This window comes from Mya arenaria, chromosome 12, assembly GCF_026914265.1.
Source record: "Mya arenaria isolate MELC-2E11 chromosome 12, ASM2691426v1".
NCBI lineage: Eukaryota > Metazoa > Mollusca > Bivalvia > Myida > Myidae > Mya > Mya arenaria.
Window position 1 is genome coordinate 36,830,401 of NC_069133.1, and position 22,508 is coordinate 36,852,908.

The 22,508-nt window shown below is 34.2% G+C and overlaps 1 protein-coding gene across 1 annotated transcript; it reads right to left on the minus strand.

Annotated features, from left to right (window-relative positions):
• Positions 1 to 184: 184 nt before the first annotated feature.
• LOC128210647 (uncharacterized) lies at positions 185 to 22,119 on the minus strand. The gene is made up of 7 exons (XM_052915001.1): positions 21,900 to 22,119; positions 20,430 to 20,572; positions 20,136 to 20,329; positions 1,867 to 1,981; positions 1,101 to 1,624; positions 691 to 808; positions 185 to 346 (listed from the first exon to the last, which is right to left on the minus strand). The coding sequence occupies exons 1-7, from the start codon at positions 22,117 to 22,119 to the stop codon at positions 185 to 187; spliced, it is 1,476 nt and encodes a 491-aa protein (XP_052770961.1).
• Between the last annotated feature and the right edge of the window lie 389 nt (positions 22,120 to 22,508).

Genomic DNA, 22,508 nt, shown 5'->3' on the forward strand with positions numbered 1-22,508 from the left:
ACAATCGCTCATGTATTTCTAGAAATACATCTCGTCGCCTTTTTTACTTTTCTCCGCAGTCAGTCTAAAACGTGCTCCGATCGTTCCATTTTAGATCATGACGTCACTGGGAGAAATGACATCACTTGGAGTTGACCGCTTTGTCACATTTCTAAAATGCCTTGACTTAAGGTTCAAGAAGCGTTCAGAAACTAAGATGGCGACCTTGACGACTGCGGTGTCGTCTGCTTGTCGTCTGATTGCAGTCCTCCCCCGTCCAGGATTTAGACTTCACCCGGAAGTGACAAAGGTCGGCCGAGTGGTTCTTATGCAACATGGGTTTGTAGCTGATTGGATCACACAAGTCCTGGAATTGATGGAAATAAAATTTATATACAATTTATGTATGAGTGACTTTGTGGAACTATATGTATATACACGACAAATTTAAACAAAAAAAATGAGTGTCACATACTTAAAATCATCAGAACCGGGCTTATATATGACTGTTGATTTAAGTATGGAGAACTAACATATTATACACATTGGCATATATATCTTTTGATTTTATTTTTATATATCCGTAGTCACCATGAGATTTTGTCTAAATATAGATAGAGACATAGTCATATTCTTTATAAAAATATCAACGCTAACAGCCCAATGTTCCCAAGAAGTATTATAAACGTTGTTGTTGTTTTTTAAACATACTTGATACTTGTTGAAGAATGCTTTGTATCCGCCATGGAGTAGGTACACTTCCGGAAAGTTCAGGCGCGGGTACCTCTCACTGTTCAACATTCGGTCTTGCGCGCGCAGGAACCGGAACCTGTCGAAGTACAAATAATTATACAAAATCCATAACGAATTTATTTATAGATTAATCGTCAAAATAACATTTATTTATCATAAATATTGGGACGTTTTCAATTTATAAATTGAATTGTTTACAACCAGCAATATTGGGCGTAAATCGAACAGTATTTACAGTGAAGATTACCCTACATAGAGATCATATCTTATCAAAATATACAATGCCCTTCAACGATATCCCATATATGTGGTGAGTGCATTTTCGCTGTATAAATTTAGCTTGCGCGACGTCTAGAGCGACAACTTACATTTTAGGCCCTCTTTCTGATGAGAATTCACAGTGGAATATCAGCACGTGACGCTTGTCGTTAGATAGCGGTGTCTGAAGCAAGCTGTTGACCTCATCTTTCGTGTACAAGTTTACAGCCCCTCTGATGTGCCCACCCTCGAACTCGTACGGATACCGGCAATCGACAATGGTGACGTCACCTATAATGTCATTGAAGCATCCACGAATGACGTCAGCCATCACTTCCGGGGAGATGGCCGTCAGGTCGTGGTGCTTTCCGGGAATGGTCGGAAGAGAGTATTTACTTGATCCGTCAGCGATCATGTCATTTCCGGTTTCAAGCGTTTCGACCGCGCTGATGATCCCGTTTGTTAAACGTTCGATGGATTTTGAAGTTATGGACGAAACGTCTTTGGCCTTTTTGACTGCCTGTATTGTTGATACTGTAAGATCTACATCAGCAAGGCGCTTTCCGAAGAAGAGACCGCGTCTGACGTCAAAGGCAGTACGATGTCGCATCATCGGTTTTGCAGGAATTTCAATCTGAAAATAAAAATTGGCGTCTGTTTCGTGAAAATGACTTAAATAGCATGTTATGCATGTATTTTAAGAATAATTTATTTTGAAAATGCGGTTGCCTTGTTTGTTTGACACCAAGAGCAATATAAATATACTAATTCGTGATATTCGTTTAGACACACCTGCGTCTCTCGACAAACTAAATTTCACAAAAAGAAAAAGGAGAATCTGCCGGTTTTAAATGGTAAAGTTGCGTGTTCATGTACCGTAAATGGCGAGTCTTGTCCATGGCCGTCTTCTCTGCAAAACTGGTTCCCTTCTCCTTTAGGCTTCAAAACAGCGTCGAGTTTAACAAGTGAACCATCGAAGTTGTCACCGAATCTGCAAATGACGTCATTGAACAAGCGCATTCAGAAATAATAGAACATTGAAAATTGATTATGGGAACATTGTTATAAACATAACTGACTGAATCGATTTTTAAAGATTTACTCTTACTCCTAAATAAGATTTACCACTATAAATACAAATGTTTAAATATACCAAAAAGGATTAATAAATATAAAAAAACAATTGTTCTTATGAAGGATTCCGAGTTCAATTTGAAAAAAGAGGTGCAGAAAACACGGTATTTCTACCTTACGAGACGATAGTAGATCACAGAAAATCTAATTGCACTCACCAATCATTTAATATTTTTGCGTTTTCAGCAAATAAATACACGGTTATTATCTTGTTATCAGTTATTACTGATTTCCATAAATGCATTATTTCGTAAAGGTTAATCACTCAAAATTTATGGGTTTTTTTATACATGTGTGTGAAATGATTATGAATATGGTGTTACTTTAAATAAAATTTTGCTGATGTATTTTGATCATTTTAAATTTGAGAAAAAGAAATTCAATGCCTCACAGGTTTAATTGTCTATGCTTCTTAATATTTTGATTTGATTTTTATATGTTTCATTAGACACCCTTATATTTCTAATAGTGTTCATATATCTTAACACCTTTACTATTATATAATACTGTCTTCAATTAATAACAACAATAACAACATCATCAACAACAAAGAATCAAATCTAAATCAAAACTTGAAACATTGCGACTATCACTATCCAGTATTCTTTTTTTACCCTTTTCCTGGTTATGGGTTTAGACGATTCACGATGTATTAGTCTTAAAGATACACTCTTACTCCCAAATAAGATTAACCACAATTAATTCTTTTGTTTAATATTCCAAAAAAAGATGAAAAATGTCGAAAACAATAGTTCTTATGAAGGATACCGAGTTGAATTTTGATAGAAATACGCATAAAATACTGTATTTCTTTTCTTATAAGACTATAATAGACCAGAGTAAATATTTTAGCATTCACCAATCATTTAATATTTTTGCGCTTTCTGCTTTTAAATATACACCGTTACAATATTGTTATCAGTAATTAACATTTTCCATATAGTGCATTATTAAGTAAATTATTAAAGGTTTATCAGCCAAAACTGATGTTATTGATTTTGATTAAGAGTGTCACTTTAATAAAATGTCTGTCAGTCTTTTTTTTCTATCTGTAAAAGAACAACACCGAACGTTAAGTCAGTTTTATAAACATTACTAATAAAAAATATCTAAACTATTTGATAAAATCCTACCTGAGTGGCATATTGATACGTGATATTCTGTACAGAAGTTGCAGTAGGAAACGTTTGATGGTGAAGATTTCACAAAATATGATTTTCAATATTTCAGAAAACAATTTATATACCATATACACCCTGAAGAATAATTGTAACTAATTTCGCGTTTCTTAATTATCGAGTAGAAAATTATCCCTCTATTGTAATTATTTTCTCACGGAACTTACTGCTTAAGAAAGGAGCAATCAACAGTCAACGTTTGGTGTGCTCAATATGTTTTATAGTCATGGTGATAATGATATTCGAATATCGGAAGTGTTTGAGTCGTTTAATTGGCCAATCGTCTCTCAAAGTACAGTCCTTGTCCCGTCTCTAATAAATTTTAGGCTTTGTAATCATGACGGTAAAGTTGGAAGGTAGTTGGTAGTTGGTAGTTGGGGATTCAAATAATCAACTACTTCACTAATTTTCCCATATGTGATCTTTAAAAGCATACATATAGACATCATCTGAATCCCCAACTACTGACTGGTTTGCAGTTGAACATTCGCGAATAATGGACTGGAAATGGTCGAATATCCGACTGGCGAATATACGAATAAAAGTGAATAAAACAGTGTTTGTCGAATCCCCAACTGGCAACTAGCAGGTAGTTGAATATTCGAATCCCCAACTGGCAACTGGTAAGTAGTTGAATATTCGAATCCCCAACTACCAACTGCCAACTATCTTCCAACTTTACCGTCATTTTGTAATCATCATTTACCAATTGAAAAAGGAAGAGGCTCGGTATAGACAGAAACGATAGAAAATGTCAATTATGTACTCTAAATGAAATTGGTGATGAATTCCACTATCTTACTGTGCTAATATTTTACTAATGATAGGAAAAGATACCTACCTTATGTAAACACGAATAATACTAATATATTTACTTTCAAAACTGTTATGTGTGAAAATGATCCTTTGAAGCTGAATAGCCGGAACAAATTTGTCACAATAATATGTCAAGCTTTAAAAAACCCATCTGGCAACCCTTAACTATAATTACTTTATTTTCACTAATTATACCATCCACTGTCCTTATAAATAGTTTTATCTGTTTACTAATTATACCATCCACTGTCCTTATAAATAGTTCTATCTGTTTACTAATTATACCATCCACTGTCCTTATAAATAATTCTATCTGTTTACTAATTATACCATCCACTGTCCTTATAAATAGTTCTATCTGTTTACTAATTATACCATCCACTGTCCTTATAAATAGTTCTATCTGTTTACTAATTATACCATCCACTGTCCTTATAAATAGTTCTATCTGTTTACTAATTATACCATCAACTGTCCTTATAAATAGTTCTATCTGTTTACTAATTATACCATCCACTGTCCTTCTAAATAATTATATCTGTTTACTAATTATACCATCCACTGTCCTTATAAATAATTCTATCTGTTTACTAATTATACCATCCACTGTCCTTATAAATAGTTCGATCTGTTTACTAATTATACCATCCACTGTCCTTCTAAATAGTTCTATCTGTTTACTAATTATACCATCCACTGTCCTTCTAAATAGTTCTATCTGTTTACTTATTATACCATCCACTGTCCTTATAAATAGTTCTATCTGTTTACTAATTATACCATCAACTGTCCTTATAAATAGTTCTATCTGTTTACTAATTATACCATCAACTGTCCTTATAAATAGTTCTATCTGTTTACTAATTATACCATCAACTGTCCTTATAAATAGTTCTATCTGTTTACTAATTATACCATCAACTGTCCTTATAAATAGTTCTATCTGTTTACTAATTATACCATCAACTGTCCTTATAAATAGTTCTATCTGTTTACTAATTATACCATCAACTGTCCTTATAAATAGTTCTATCTGTTTACTAATTATACCATCCACTGTCCTTATAAATAGTTCTATCTGTTTACTAATTATACCATCAACTGTCCTTATAAATAGTTCTATCTGTTTACTAATTATACCATCCACTGTCCTTATAAATAGTTCTATCTGTTTACTAATTATACCATCCACTGTCCTTCTAAATAGTTCTATCTGTTTACTAATTATACCATCCACTGTCCTTCTAAATAGTTCTATCTGTTTACTAATTATACCATCAACTGTCCTTCTAAATAGTTCTATCTGTTTACTAATTATACCATCCACTGTCCTTCTAAATAGTTCTATCTGTTTACTAATTATACCATCCACTGTCCTTATAAATAGTTCTATCTGTTTACTTATTATACCATCCACTGTCCTTATAAATAGTTCTATCTGTTTACTAATTATACCATCCACTGTCCTTATAAATAGTTCTATCTGTTTACTAATTATACCATCCACTGTCCTTATAAATAGTTCTATCTGTTTACTAATTATACCATCCACTGTCCTTATAAATAGTTCTATCTGTTTACTAATTATACCATCCACTGTCCTTATAAATAGTTCTATCTGTTTACTAATTATACCATCCACTGTCCTTATAAATAGTTCTATCTGTTTACTAATTATACCATCCACTGTCCTTATAAATAGTTCTATCTGTTTACTAATTATACCATCCACTGTCCTTATAAATAGTTCTATCTGTTTACTAATTATACCATCCACTGTCCTTATAAATAGTTCTATCTGTTTACTAATTATACCATCCACTGTCCTTATAAATAGTTCTATCTGTTTACTAATTATACCATCCACTGTCCTTATAAATAGTTCTATCTGTTTACTAATTATACCATCAACCGTCCTTATAAATAGTTCTATCTGTTTACTAATTATACCATCAACCGTCCTTATAAATAGTTCTATCTGTTTACTAATTATACCATCAACTGTCCTTATAAATGATTCTATCTGTTTACTAATTATACCATCAACTGTCCTTCTAAATAGTTCTATCTGTTTACTAATTATACCATCCACTGTCCTTATAAATAGTTCTATCTGTTTATGTACTCAAACTAATTATATATTTTTACCTACTTAGTACTACATTACTAACCCATACAGCCTGGTTAATATATATATATATTAACTTGTAATATATATACAAGTATATATATATATATATATATACAAGTATATATACAATATACAATACAATATATATATATATATATATATATATATATATATATATATATATATATATATATATATATATATATATATATATATATATATATATATATATATATATATATATATATATATAGTATATATACAAGTATATATATATATATATTACAAGTTAATATACAACATTCTGTATTATGCATGTTGATGACGTCAAAACACGTCTTTGTATTATGTGTTGAAGGTAAAATAAAACTGTGAAACTGTACATGTCGTAGTTCATGTAAGCTTTTGTTGTAGTTCATCCGAGCGGGCTACTTTTTGAATAGATTTCATCTGTTCGTAATTGAATTTTATCAGAAATTATTCCGACAAAACTAACCAAGTTTGATTACAATCTGACAAAGTTATAAAATTTGCATTTTCTTTTATATGATCTTATCTTGTAGCTTTTGAGATGTAAAGAACTTATCGATTTTTAACGAACAATATTGACACTTGTAGATATTTAAGATGTCACGTTACATTGAATACTTTGTAACAAACACTCGTATTGTCTTGCTATAATTCTGAAATGATGCACGCAAACAAAACCCGACTTTTATTACTAAGAATATCTATATGTAAAAATACAGAAACAAGCTCAGTAGCCAAAACTTTAAACATAAACGTCAAATATACGCGTATTAGTAAAAAACGGTCATGCCTTTGTGATTTTATAGTTTGTTCACTTGCTGTCGTTGCCAGTGACTTGATTATTGTGACTGCTGCTGTTGGCGAGGATTTATGTTGACATTATTACGATTAAAAATTCAGATCAAATACCGTATAAGAACTCATACCATGCATTATACATGGCAAATGAGGATAAATAAACAATACATATATTACATGGCTCTGAAATAATAAAATGTTTTCAATTTTACAAAGTGATTCGCAGTTGAGAACAGTAGGGGGGAGGGGGCGTCCAAATTATTATTAAATAAATTTATACTACTAAAAATTAACAATTTTTCTTTGTTTGTAATACAAAAAAAATCGTAATCGTATCCACGCACGCCCGCCCGTACCCACCAACCTACACATACACACAAACTCACACGCACGTATGCATACACGCACGCCGGCACGCAATCATCCACACATACACCAACACGCACGCATGAACAAACACACATACACACGCCCAAGCGCGCACGCACACACACACATACGTAATCACGCATACAAGCACAATCTCACACACAGTTATAAATAATCATATTTTTCAAGATGATGAATCCATTCATTTGCCTCATTAGATTGATTGTGTTTAGGTCATTATACTTCAATCTCATTTTTCATAAATAATTTATATCATTTCATCTTGAGTGATGAATCTATAATGGCTTTTCAATAAGATGAAAATACGAAATTATGAATAGCATTAACAATGGATCGCATAATATCAAATATAAAGTGTTTTCACTTCAGGCTAAAAAAAATGAATACAAAAGATTGGCAAAACCGATAAGTTAGTTCTAATCAATCATCAGATAATTTCAATAAGGATTAAAATGTTTTAATAACTGTTTTATCGGTTCCACAGAAATCAATTTAAAAGTGTTTGGAGAGATAAAACAATATAATAAAAGGATTTAAAGTACTTTCATAAAAGAGTAACGATCTAAGTGTAAAGTAGATGTAAGGCATAAAAAAGTTAAACCATTATCATTTATTGTTATGGTCTGCTGGTCCCTCTACAGACGCAGTATCCACTGCTATGTATTTGGTCTAGCACGTAAACTAGACAGCAATCCATTGCACTGAGATCAGAGGCAGCCCTTCATTCCTCATCGACGGGAGAGGAAAAGAAAGTAACCTTAATAGAGCTACGATGGTCTATTAACGTCGGTCAGTGTAAAGCATATCACACGGAATCCTTGTTTAAAGTCCCTCCGTAAAGACGATTCGTACTTTATTGATGAGGCGAATGACTGAACCTCCGATGCCTGGGTTGACTACCCAGTGTATTGCCAATAATGCAGGCGCGTAGCTGCCTTTACGCGAGTTCGCGGCTTAATCCACATAATTCTGACACAAAAATATCAGCCAATGTTGCAGTATGCTTACTTGAGTACATTATCCTAAAACTGTCCATTTTCCAGTAATAAATTAAGCACCTCAGAACGCCCAGAATGCACCAGATTGCACCATGGTTTTCAACAAATTTCGAAGTATCATGCCCCCGGACCCCTAGCACAATTACGAAACAACATGCAAAGAGGGCTAGCTACGCCCCTGACTAGGCACTAGATTCGGCACAACTTTTAAAATTTGAACGAATATGAAAAACTTTACCTTTCATCGGAGGCCGTTAAGCCACACCTTCTATGTAAAATCAAAACATAGCCATTGGATGATCTTTTTATGGATGTGTTATTGACAAACGAAAGTCAGACCGCATCTGATGCTACTTACGTCATGGATTTATAATTGGTTATCTGCAGTGCTTTATAAACTGGATGTTCTATAACAACGCCGCAGTAACGGAAAAGACAAGAATAATAAAGGACGGATATATATATAACGAAATAGTACAGGTATTGTTAAAACTATTGCAATTTTAGTTCATCTTTTATTACTACCTCACATTTTTTTGTTATCATCATCATTATGTTCATCATGATAAGCATTAGATAGCATGTAATTGTTAATATTAGCACAGTTATTAACATTTCTCATATTTTTAGTTTATTGCCAAGTAAAAGATGTAAAACCATTACTTACATAAATAGCCATTTGTTTTCCGTTTTAGGGAGAAAAAAATGATTGACTCCCACAAGGAGATGTTGAATGCATACAATCAGAGGAAATTGGAAGAATTAATTCCAGAAGTCATATTTATTGCCGCTGTCTGTTTTCTGGGCATTGTTGGAAATTTTCTAGTTCTAACATTTTATTTGAAACAAGGAAAACAATCTGTTTCGAATATCTGCTTGATTGCCCTTCTTTTTAATGACCTACTGGCTTCAACCTTCCTTGCAACGGGAACAATTTACGATGTGGCAAATACCTATACATACCATAACAATATTCTGTGCAAATTCCAGCTATTGTTCACCCATGTGTTTCCTTCAAACTCTCTGTTTTTGTTGATACCAATTGCTATTGATAGATTCTTTTGCATTGTAATGGCACTGTCCTCGAAACGATTTTCTATGAAAGCAGCGAAAATGGCAATCATAGGAACAGTTATCTTTTCGTTTGTCTTGGCTATTCGAGAATTTGCCATCGGCGGAGCAGTCCCGATTCCAATATCAATGCCAAACAATGTCACTATAACAGGTTATAGTTGTTTCTACTTTGAAGAAGAAGTGATGCAACTTATTCAAATAGTTTTCATTTCGTTCAGTTTTTTTCTAGTTATTTTGACTATTATTATATTGGGCGTTTTATACGGTGCCATTGCCTATAAGCTGATCATGAAGAGAAAACCTGACCAGACGAAACAAATTGAAAGATACAAAATAGAAAAAGAAAACCGAAATGGCGGGATACCCCTTTCAGCTCCTCTCCGTCATCATACAGATATAAAAAGCAACGAACCTACCAACTTACAGGACCGCAAGACTTCAGAAACGATTTCAGATGGGAAAATGAACATACAAGACCATGCCCAACCATCCACTTTATCGTCAGACAAGATCAAAGCAAGAAGAGCAATTCAAAGGAAAATCACGCTGATGATTTTCGTTATAACTGCGGCTTCTGTGATCAGCTTGGTGCCTGTGTTGACCATACGATTACTCACAGAAGAAAGTGAGTCCGAGATGCCGTTATGGATGCGAATGATTATAAGGACGTACATGCTCAACAGCACTATTAATCCTTACATTATTGGCTTATTCAACTCGGAATTTAGACGATTTCTCAAAGAAAAACTATTTTGTCGTTGGAAAATGTAATATTGCACTGACATTACACCCTTGTAAACATTAAAACATATCAATGTAGCTTTTGAGGGAGGGGCACATGTCATAATGCGCCCTAAAGTTACGCCCCCTCTAACGTCAATACCTTGAACCGCCCCTGGAAATGACAATATGTTAAACATTTAGGTCTTATATCCTTCGCTGGAAATCAGAACCGCGACAAGCAAGCTGTAATAGGTACATGTGACACAAGAGGGTAATATGGCGTTATCAGTTTCTGTGACCGAATCTAAACGCGGGCGAGCATGGTTAGACATTTTCTGAAGACCATGGATACTTAGTATAAAATTATCATTTCTTTGTATGAAATCACATTGCCTATGGTGCAAACAGTGAACTTTGTAACATGTTTAACTATAAAACCTTGTTCTGCTTGTTGACTGGTTCAATATGGCTGGGTTTTATTGTTGTGTATTTTTATTGTTTCTTGGAAAAATGTACATAACTGTTACATTGACATGTATTGAACAAAATAAAACTGGTATTTAGCAATGACTAGGACAAGAACAAATAAAACGCGTGATACATGTAGTGTTGGAATCGGGATAATATGTTGCGTTTTTAATTATCGTGTTATGATATAGAATATTGTGCCGATTGTTCAGAACTTTGTTAAAGTTAACAACGTGATTAACGACATCGTTGTTAACATTTAGACGTGAAATATTTGATGATGTGCTCAGATAATTTAATTTAAACAAAAACAGCTGAAATAGTTGCCTCAATTCGTTTAATAAATGGTAAATTACCAGTGTATCCAAGAGCAGTAATGGTTTGAAATATAACAAAGACTACGTTAACAATGTTGTTAACTTTAACAAAGTATTTGATGAATAACATTCTTGAAAATGCATGTAGATTTTTATGATTATTTCATTCATTTCCTTTCAACATGTGTTGTATCGTTTTGTGATAAAGCGTGTTTTGATGCAAAAATACTGTCTCTTGCTTGTGAACTTGCGATTATGAGATATATATGGTAATCTGTTCCTCAACATTGATGTTGCAGATTATGTCGAAAACTATATTTTCCTCTGGTATTTGTTACGTTGTCATGAGCTTTTTGTTCATTTTTGTTTTTAAATTTGCCACACATTTATTTTTGTTATTCTTCAGTCAGGCAGTTGCTATAGACTTTTAAAGGGACTGTACACCAGATTGGCACAATAAAAAGTTTTTTTTCTTTCACGAATCTCAGGACAATTATTTAATAAAATGTTTTACTCTTTGATAACATAATTGTAAAAAAATACCAAAATGTAAAAACAAAGATCGAGTCGGAGGCCAGGTTCGAACCGGTGTCGCCTAAATTGCAGTTAAGTGCAGTATCCACTGTACTACGAATGCTTACTATATGGATGGAATATTTAAGCTATATACCTAACTTTGGTAATATCACGTGATAACATCGACTAGCCAATCACGCATAAGGAATGAATTCTACTAGGTAGACATACCTAGTAATCTTTTTAATGAAAAAAATACGAAAAACCTGCGAAAAATAAATTAATTGTCAACTATGTGGTACTTCAGTCAATGCATTGTACACATTGATACCAAGTTTATGTCAGTTTTCGACAATTTTCAATTTTTTCGCTATTTCATCATACCGAGTAAAGCCCCTTTAACGGGCAATCACGGAACGTTTAAAACAGATGCAAAAAATCAAAACCTAAGTCGATTAATGTTCGTTAATATGCATTTATTAATTTAAAGTTTATCAATGGCTGCACATTGTCTTTTAAAATGGTTATATTGATAAATCCATATTAACAAGCACTAATCTATTTTAAGACCAAGTCTACCAAGACAACATAAATGCATCATTGTAATGGGCTATCGACTTTTTCTGAATATTATTTAAAACGGTCATGAACCGTGGCCCTTTACTATTTGAAATAATTTTGTTTTCGTTTTTTATACTTTTAATAATTCCATACGTGATTATTTTTGAAAGGGGAGAGGGGGACTAACTCAGTTCGGGTCTACCCTGAAACTATCAACATAAACATTTAATGCCTGAATGGTCGAAAACAATATATTTTGTTAAACTACATATAATGTTCTTTTGAGAGCACCACGACCCCAACATTCCACGTTAAGAACCGATATATTTTGGTTCCGGGTGAATGGGCGCACATCCCATGTTGCTCCTCTATGATGCTGCATTTCCTGGATGCGGCCTTGAAACTGGTATAACCCAAATGTGTGTTCATAAAATTTAACCTGGGCGTCTCAAGGCAGTGAAAAATATAGGGATATATAAATTAATACTGCAAAACCCCCACAAAAAGCATTATCAACATAATTATAATGTGTTTGTCTTTGCCTTTTAGATCTTTTGCAATTAAACAAGCTCCCTGTAGTTTTCACTGCATTAGGAATTTCTCTACACTAACCAGAAGAATGGATACAGCCGGAGCAATGCTCAAATATTGACTCCTCCTTGTCATAATGCAACATTCACAGACATCATTCATTAGCACAGCTTTCCTTCAATTATCCACTCAACTTAGTTTCAAAATGATTTTTTGTAATGCAAACTATATTTCAACATATATATGTTGTGTATATTTTCATCAGTCATTTGAATATTAAATGACATATTCAGCTCAAACCCTTGCTCTGTTTTTATTTTGTTTACCTTTAAAACCTAATGAACTTTAATTCTACGAAGTGGATGCACAAAAATGAATTATTCCGTCATTAATATAAACGAAACTAGAGCCATACATTCACTGTGAATATATTTAAATAAAATGAATGCAAAACTACACTGAAAGCTACAGGGACAAGCCCTGTAGTCAACCATTTAAATATAAACCCTGTTTAAAGCCACATGGTAAGGGCCTATATGCCACTTAAGGGGATACACAATCGTACAAACACCACAAACAGATCACATACGCATTAAAATAGATCGATATAAATATTAGACAATAGTACTACCGCCTCGGAATGGTCAGTTAAACACGAATTTACTCACAAACCTATATACAATCTACGAAAGACTCACAGCAAAACATTTTACACAAAATTTCACACACAAAAAAATATTATGTTTTTCACTTTTATCATTTTTCAATGGGAAGGGGAGGGTACAAACACGATGAAAGCACAAATTCAATTCAAATATTATGTGTTTCTGCATTTTGGGTTCCAGTATTAATATTAGTTTACTTTGGCGCCACATTATTCATTATAGCAATCTAAAATTTAAAACATAATCCCTTAAAAGCAGTTGATTTTATTTTATTAAATAAATGTTATAGCCGAAGTAGGATATATTTGTTTATACTTGTATCGTTATCCTTACTAATCCTTCATTCAAAGGGCTTTGCATTTCATTTGTGAATATAATTGATATAATTGATGAATGATTTCCAGAAAAAGAGACTTTAAGCCCTAAAGTGTGTTTAGCTCAAAAAAGAATGAAGATAAATGGAACAAGATGAAATCAAATACCATTATTTGCAAATCATATTCGCGTTTCAAGGCTTTGTACGCTCGGGTATATATGTCATAGATACGTCCACGAGGTGTCTATCCGACTTAGACCACGTAAACTAAAGCGAGGAGGTTTGGTTCTTGTGTTCTTTAATCGAAAGACTCATACAATCCAAATACCATTTAACTTTGCATACCTCAGACAATGCGTGTTTTGGTTTGGCTCAATCACGAATTAATGTTTACCGTACACATTGCAAGGAATTGCCATATCGGAATTTCCGTTAAGAGTCCAAGGACGGATGTTTTTTAAACGGGTCGTCGAAAAACTAAATTGAATATTATTTTGTGCATTAATGTAATTGATATAGAGATAGACATGAACAGTATCTGTAATTTTTCTTTAACATCAAAAGGGTTCATGTTTTGAAGTTATTATCCCAATAACGCTTTCAAAGATTTTCAGATGATTGAATAAAGCAAACCAACAAAAGTGATTTGGTATGGCTATACAAAAATAGCACTTAAAGTTTGAATTGTAACTTGTGGGAAAAGATGTAATGTTTTTAAGTATTATTAACTGTTGTTTGATGTTTAATTATCGCCATTGAACTACTTACTAACGCTACTGTCTGCTAATAGAAATAAGAAAAAACAATCTAAAATGAGAACAGCAGCATGCACAAGTCACTGTTTTTCGTAAATATGGCACAGTGGTTGGCATAGTGGGAGGGGGGTCTTTGGGGGGATAAAGTTTACTTAGTATTTATACATTATAAGATACACCGCAATACACAAACACCAATGCCCCGACCCTTACCAGGTGGGGGTTAAAGTTTTGTCGTAAACGACTTGAGTAAAGGTTTAGAAAACTATACTTTCGTCATTATACTTCTCATATTACACTTTTAGACGGAATTCACCACGATCAATATAAACAACTAGCAACTGGCCCTGGATCGTTTTTTCATTGTTCTTTATCTTATATGCCCGCTGTTTACGGTGTTAAGGTTTCATTGAGACGAATTAGACACCTACAACCAAAACTTGCTTTTAAAGTATATTTATTATAAAACCATGAAAGACGTTTTAAAAATAGGTGCCTGATAAATTACATATTATTTTTCATGTCCTATCAATACAGTTTCATGCTTAACTGTTCATCAAATGTGATCCATTTTGCCTCGAAGAATCGTGTGTTTTAGGAGTTGTATATATTTCTGATTTTAAAACGTGTATATGAGAAATGGAGCAATGAAATAGCGAATGCCGATTGGTTGGATTAGAGTGAGTGTGGTCTAAAAGCTGTTTGTGTGGTGAATAATTGTTAAAAAATGATAGTCATTTGTCGCTATTTAAAGTTACATGAGAAATTCAAATGTCAAAAAGTTGAAATAACCCCCAAACGAGACGATGCGAATTTTGATGCAGACATCATCAAAGCTGCTGAATGAGTTTAGGTGTGAATATACATGTTTTTATCATTATTCCAATAAGAGTAAACATAAGTTAAAACATTCTAATAAGTGACAGAAATATGCAGGGATGGCATGAATTTGTATGCAACATATTACAACAAGAGAGGGCCATGCTGTCAGAAAAACTTTCAAGATTAAAGGAAACATGTATCCTCCACCACCAGGATGGCGACCAATTAGTCATTTCACTGTTAATGTCTGCGGTACAATTTTAGGAGATGTACGGAAAATAGTCCATACGCGTAAAGAATGTCTTCCGTCGCCATATAAATCACAGACTTGTAGCCTGTGTTTATTATAGTTACAATTTCCGACAGGTTAGCGCGTGGATATGTACCGATTTTTCAAGGGCAATACTTTCCATTGACAAAGGGAAATAACCACTGCGTCTGACCAGCGAACAGTCTAAATAAAAAGGCAGCGTTTGAGTTTGTCAGCTATTGTTATAGCCGGCAAGTTAACATTTTTTACAACAACATGTTATATCGATTGTTTAACTATTAACGGACATAAAAAGGGTTCCTTTACAACACAGATTAAGACAAGTTGAAAGAAATGTCAGGGGCGTAGCCAGGCTTAAATGAATGTTACGCACGAAAGGGGAGGGTGTGGTAAGGGAATATCTCTGTAGCCATGGGGGGATTCAGGGGGTGGGGGACACCCCAGGGAAATAGAGGAAAATGGAACTAACAATTTGAGCACTGATGTGTATTTGGAGGGATTTATAGGTTCGAGGCCGTCGTCTTTGTAGTTACGATGTAATTAATTTAGGCTCAATAAGCCGTATCTATCACAGAGAAACAATGCTTACTATAGCTGATCTTCCGTTTATTCTGATATCAATAGCTAGCTTAGCCATCGACTTTGATAACATTTTTGGCCATATATTTTTTTTCATTTTTCAAGTTGATGTTACGCACATGCGTATGTGCGTAACGCTGGCTAAGCCCCTGAATGTGTTATTGATAAGTATTCGCTTTTCTTAAAAAAAATCTAAAAGAAAAATCCTTAAGCCTTGTCTATATATATACACGCGGACATCGGGTCGCGTCAAATAAAGTGTTTTAAAATTGTCTTGTACTTATTTTTACAGGTTTCATTTTAAAACGCGTTTTGCACGCTTTAATAACACTACGCTTGGTTCTAAACTTTTTAGCGTGGTCAGAACTCGGTCATGAATGTGTTGAGTTTCCAATGAATTGTCAGCTCGGTGGTCAATAAGAACATGTTGTAGATTACGATGGGTAAACACTTGGTGCCCAAATTGACCTTACTCTTCATTTACAGTTCAGGAAACGTATTGAAGCCGACGAAATCATTATTCATTAATATCTGAGGCATAACTTGGGAGATTTTTGCTTTTGACTGTCCACCATTCGCAGACCACAGATATGCTTATTTCGATCTGATTCAACTGCCATGAAGATAATATCGGTATTATCTTAATAATGAAGACGGCGTCTTAACTGTGAAGGTATGTAATTGTCTTTGTTTGAGTTTACGACTAAAATGAAAATTAAATTCTTTGGTTAAAAGTATCGACCGCTAGTTGGCGATATTAAAGTTTGCACTAGGAAATCGTGTTTTGGTCAAACTGATCATTCCGCTCAAGACAGAATAGCTAATTTACACACGTTTGATGGACACTATGTTTGTGCGTTATGCTTGCAAGAAAGTTTTCTTTATATTTAAATACAATTTGACAATTTGATTTTAGACGATTGTCTAATATGACTATAATTTGTGAGTGAACTTGATCATATTTATTAGAATATATGTCATGCTATAGAATACTTTTGTTATATCAATTATACATTGCGAATTAAATGAAATTAATCTCTTGTATGTGTAAAAAGGTGTATTATTAATTGTATTCAGTTGACTGTCCAGACGCTTTATCAACTACAGAATATGAATTTTCAAAGTGTCTTTATTTCATTTATGAAACTTAAAGTGACACTCTTATTCAAATCAATACATACAAATGTATAACAAATATAAATTTTGACTGATACACCTTTCACTACTTACTGAATAATGCATTTATGGAAAATATTAGTTACTGATAACAAGATTGTATTTAACAGCAGAACACGCAGACATATTAAATGATTGGTGAATTCTAAAAGATTCACTGTGGTCTACTATAGTTTCATATGGTAAAATACCGTCTTTTATGCTCATTTCTTTCAAATTCAACTCGGTATCTTTCATAATTACCATTGTTTTCGACATTTATTCATCCTTTTTGGATTATTGAAACAATACTATTAATTGTGGAAAATCTTATTTGGGAGTAAAAGTGCAACTTTAAAGATGCACGATGTAGGATAATGCTAAAAAGGATAAATAAATGTCGAAAACAATGGTTCTTATGAAGAATGTCGAGTTAAATTTGAAAGAAATGAGCATAAATCACGGTATTTCTACCTCATGAGACGAAAGTAGACCACAGTAAATCTTTAAGCACTCACCAATCATTTAATATTTTTGCAGTTTCTGCTATTAAATACACGGTTATAACCTTGTTATCAGTAATTAATATGTTCCAAAAATGCATTATTTAGTAAGTTGTTCAAGGTTTATCAGTCAAAATTGATGTTTGTTATACATGTGTATATATTGATTTTGAATAAGAGTGTAACTTGAACAATATCTTTTTGTTCGATCAGTTTTTCAAATAGTTATTTTCTTTTGTTATTTTTATACTTAATATTTGTTAGGAGAATAACAGTAGTTGAGGTTTGAACTTCAAACCTCATACTTAAGGAATATAACACACCACTGAGGGTCATATGACATTATAAGGACCGGCCAGTCAGCCACCAAAAGTGTATAACGCCTCGGTCCATTCACCTTCGGGGGCTGACTGACCGGTCCTTATAATGCCATATGGCCCGAAGTGGTGTGTTATATTTCTTATATTATACCGAACATTTTTCATTACCATTCAATATTTTTAAAGCGATTTAAATGTGTGTTATTGAACAAAGCTAATAATGTTTACTTGCGACAAGTTTTCGCCGTTGTGAAAATAGCAAGCCGCACTTACCAATTGTATGACGTCAGCGGTGCATATTACATTTTTGGCGAGGTCCGGACCGGCCAAAATATAATATGGACCGCTGACGTCATTAAATTGGATTTTCCTCGAAATACAGTGATATACGGACCGATCAAGTTTATATATACAAAGGAGGGACACATTTATGTGAGGTATAAATACAGATATATATTATTGGTCCGGAGCATAACAGCAGTAGTTGAGGTTTGGACTTCAAACCTCATACACAGATATATAGTACGTTATGGTCCGGAGCATAACAGCAGTAGTTGAGGTTTGAACTTCAAACCTCATACACAGATATATATTATTGGCCCGCAGCATAGTTAACTGCTGAGAAGGAGTGCAGTGCGAAATGACAATAACTCTGATTTTATTATTATAACAATAATAGCCCTTATTTTTTTTATTTTTTTTTTATTTTTTATCTGGACTTCAACATCGTTTTACAGAAGAGAGGCGCACCCCCTGGTGTTATACCACATTCAACTGGCTTTTCACCGTATAGAAATTGAAGCCGAAGGAGTTAAGTATCTGTGGAAAAATAGCACTGTCTCACAGGATATGTATTTTGGAATAAACTATAATTATCTTTGAATAAACTATTATTATTATTCTTACCATTTTCCCAACTCAAGCTCCACCCCTGCTGTCCTGTGATCTTTTCAATAATATCAATCCATGACTTTAAAACAAACCTTTCACGCAAGACTGGTCTCCGTGTATTCGTTGCCATTTAGTCCTGCTTATAGCCACTAATAATACTAAGAGCTACTATAAACTTTTAACAACTACTAAGAGATTCTTAAAGCTGCACTCTCACAGATATACCATTTTTACCACTTTTTTGTCTTGGAAAAGACAATTTTTTGCGTAAATATCTGCAAACCAATGATAAAATTGCTGACAAAAAAATCAGATCGTAGAATTTAATATTTCCGTTCGAAAATTAATGTTTTATGGCTTAAACCTACGGTTTAAGAAAAATGCATAAAACATCAATTTTTGAACTGCAATATAAAAATCTGCGATCTTATTTTTTTTGTCTTATATAACTGGTTTCCATGCTTTTTCGCAAAAGTTATGTCGTTCAATTTGTGAGAGTGCAGCTTTAAATAATCACTATGAAATGTGGTAATGTAATTCAGACAAGACGTTTATTTTAAAATTAGACTAGATGTCTTTGCGTATATTCTGACAAACTATAACTGTGCATGATATTTTTTGATGACAGGTTGGATGTTCGTAGAAAAGGGGTCTCGATAAAGGACTAATGGATCTGGTATGACGATTCGTCGAAAATTGCTCGCAACATTTTGAAATATTTTATTTTATTGCTAAGACTTCTTGTTAATATGTACTTTTGATTGAAACGTCGAACAGCTCAATTTCAAAAAATCGTGAACCCCAAAAGTGAATATTTTGCTCGTAGCTACGCCGTTCGTGAAATACAATTTTTGGTGCTCACTCGGTGAAATATATTACGATCTTACACTGAAACAACCAATTATCATGTTATCAGACATTTATACATTTCCCCCAAAATAATAAGTCTGGACCAGTATTTTTTAACTTATTTGAGGAGGGTTTTTTTCAGTATGGAAAGTAAAATAAAATAATAATAGGATCAACACGTGAGCCTAATTGTGCAATTCCAGACAAAAAAGCGAGAGGTTAAAAGCCGAGTACGAGAAGTGAGCAGGATTTAAATGTTAAATGTTATTTGTTCGCATTGAAAATTCTATGAATATATTCAGGATTTTGTCCGTTGAATGCATTTTATTTTCATATGCTTTTTTCATAGTTCACGTATTGTATGGGCAGCTTTCCACGAAGTTATCTGTATGGGCAGCTTTCACAAAGTCATCTGTATGGGTACCTTTCACGAAGTCATCTGTATTGGCAGCTTTCACGAAGGCATCTGTATGAGCAACTTTCACGAAGTCATCTGTATGGGCAGCTTTCACTGAGTCATCTGTATGGGCAGCTTTCCACGAAGTTATCTGTATGGGTAACATTCACGAAGTCATCTGTATGGGCAGCTTTCACGAAGTAATGTGTATTGACAACTTCCACGAAATCATCTGTATGGGCAACTTTCACGAAGTCATCTGTATGGGCAACTTTCACGAAGTCATCTGTATGGACAGCTTTTACGAAGTCATCTGTATGGGCAACTTTTACGAAGTTATCTGTATGGGCAACTTTCACGAAGTCATCTGTATGGACATCTTTCACGAAGTTATCTGTATGGGCAACTTTCACGAGGTCATCGGTATGGGCAAACACAGGCTTCCAGAGTTACTACTACCCACTAATATAAAAGTAACTGGCCTAGATCAACATATTGAATAGATCCTAAAATACCTGTTATAAAAATTTATACATGTTATCATTTAGCTATTTCACAGAAAGATTCGAAAGGGCTGGTAAGACTGCAACAATATTGATAACTGTATTGTTCTGTTCTGATAACATCTTGATGACCCTCTTATACGGTCACCGCCTGTTCAAACTTGGGTTACATGACCGTAGCTCCTGCTCTATGAAGTACATGCTCCCTAATATATTGTTCACCATGAGGCAGTAGGCAATGCGCATGTCCAACAAGTCCCCTTGTGTGGAATCCGAACCTATTGCAACCGTCGCGACATCGGCCAGGTCCCGATCGGCTTGTCAGCAGCGCCACGGCGTCTTAACCCCGCCCGGCCCCCGATTACTTTAGCAATGAGACAAATCTACCATGCGATTCAAGGCAATTCTCGCGTTTTACCTATTTTCCAATGGCAATGCATGTGTTAAATTATGATTTTTTTTTAATTCTGCGTCCTATAATTTATTATGTTTACCTTAAGGCTCACTATCAATGGAAGCGAAGCGAACTAAACAATGTCACACGCACACGCACACGCACGCACACACACATTCAATTTTTATTTTGTCATGGTAACATATCGTTACAACAGACATGTAATAATATCATTTGTCAATGTTTAGTTTCAATGTTGAACATTTGTTCGTCCCAAATAGACAATTATTAATTATTGTACAAACACATAACAACCGCACAATCATGTCGTCGGTTCAATACATATTTTGTGACGTTGTAGTACAAAAGCCAGCATTCTTGCTATACTTAATTTACATCAGTTTTACATGTACTGTACCAATATATGAAACTTCAGTTTCAACGCTATTTTCATTCATGGCCATTTTTCACACCTTTTATTGTTACGGCCAAACGCGCTACAGTTCAGCATTGTTATGATAAATAATACATTTATATTTAGAATTATATTAATAATATAAATAGACTAAAGAATAAACCGGAAGGCATACAAATATTACAAAATCTCTAAAATAGGACAAACCCCTCAATTTTGAAGAATTATCGCTCCAGAATAAAGCTCTAGAAATATGATTTTATAACGTGTAGGTTTTCTGTGAACCACTGTGAACATTTCTAAAAAACCTATTGTCACGGAAATGGATAAAGAAATCTACCATTTAAACGTCCAAATTTTGTTACAGAACAAAATCTCCCGAGATTTCAAATCTTGGATGAATTTGTACGGGAACTAGCGGTGCTGGTTTTCGAGCCTGGCTCTCGGAGTGAGAGCCACCACTCGTACGTGTGGACGTGCATGGTACGAGATCTGTCTTCTCTTCTCTCTTTCCATTGACTCTCAGAGTCACCATCGTACATGTGTATGTGGTCGCGCATGTTACGAGAACTACCCAATCGTCTTTCTTTATTACTACCTGTACTAGCAATAATGGTGTTTAATTCCATGTCCTCTTCTCCTTACCTATTCTACACCCTTTTCATTCTTTTCTCCACTCCTCTTAATTGTCTCTTTTCCTCCTCACCCTACCTCTTAACTCTTCTTTTCTTTAACTCCCTTCTCCTGTTTGCCTCTTTCTATCACCCCTTCTTCCCTGTTCTAACATATTTTCCTCCAACCTATGTCTTTCCTTCTTCTATACTTCTACCCCCATTTCTCCTCTCCTATCCCCCTCTTCTCCACTTCTACCCCTTCTTCTCCCCCTCTTTTACCCCCCCTCTTCTCCTTTTCTACCACCCCCTTCTTCTACCACCTCTTCTCCACCTCTACCCCTCTCTTCTATCCCATTATTCCTCTCCCTTCTCCTCTTCTACCCTCCCTCTTCTACCCCCCCCCC

Excerpts from the sequence above, each read along its gene's own strand:
- LOC128210647 (XM_052915001.1), bottom strand. The coding sequence starts at position 22,119 with ATGGAATTAAACACCATTATTGCTAGTACAGGTAGTAATAAAGAAAGA. Across the intron at positions 1,625-1,866 it reads GACAAGACTCGCCATTTACG|ATTGAAATTCCTGCAAAACC; the intron begins GTACATGAACAC and ends TTTTATTTTCAG. Across the intron at positions 347-690 it reads CATTCTTCAACAAGTATCAA|GACTTGTGTGATCCAATCAG; the intron begins GTATGTTTAAAA and ends CATCAATTCCAG.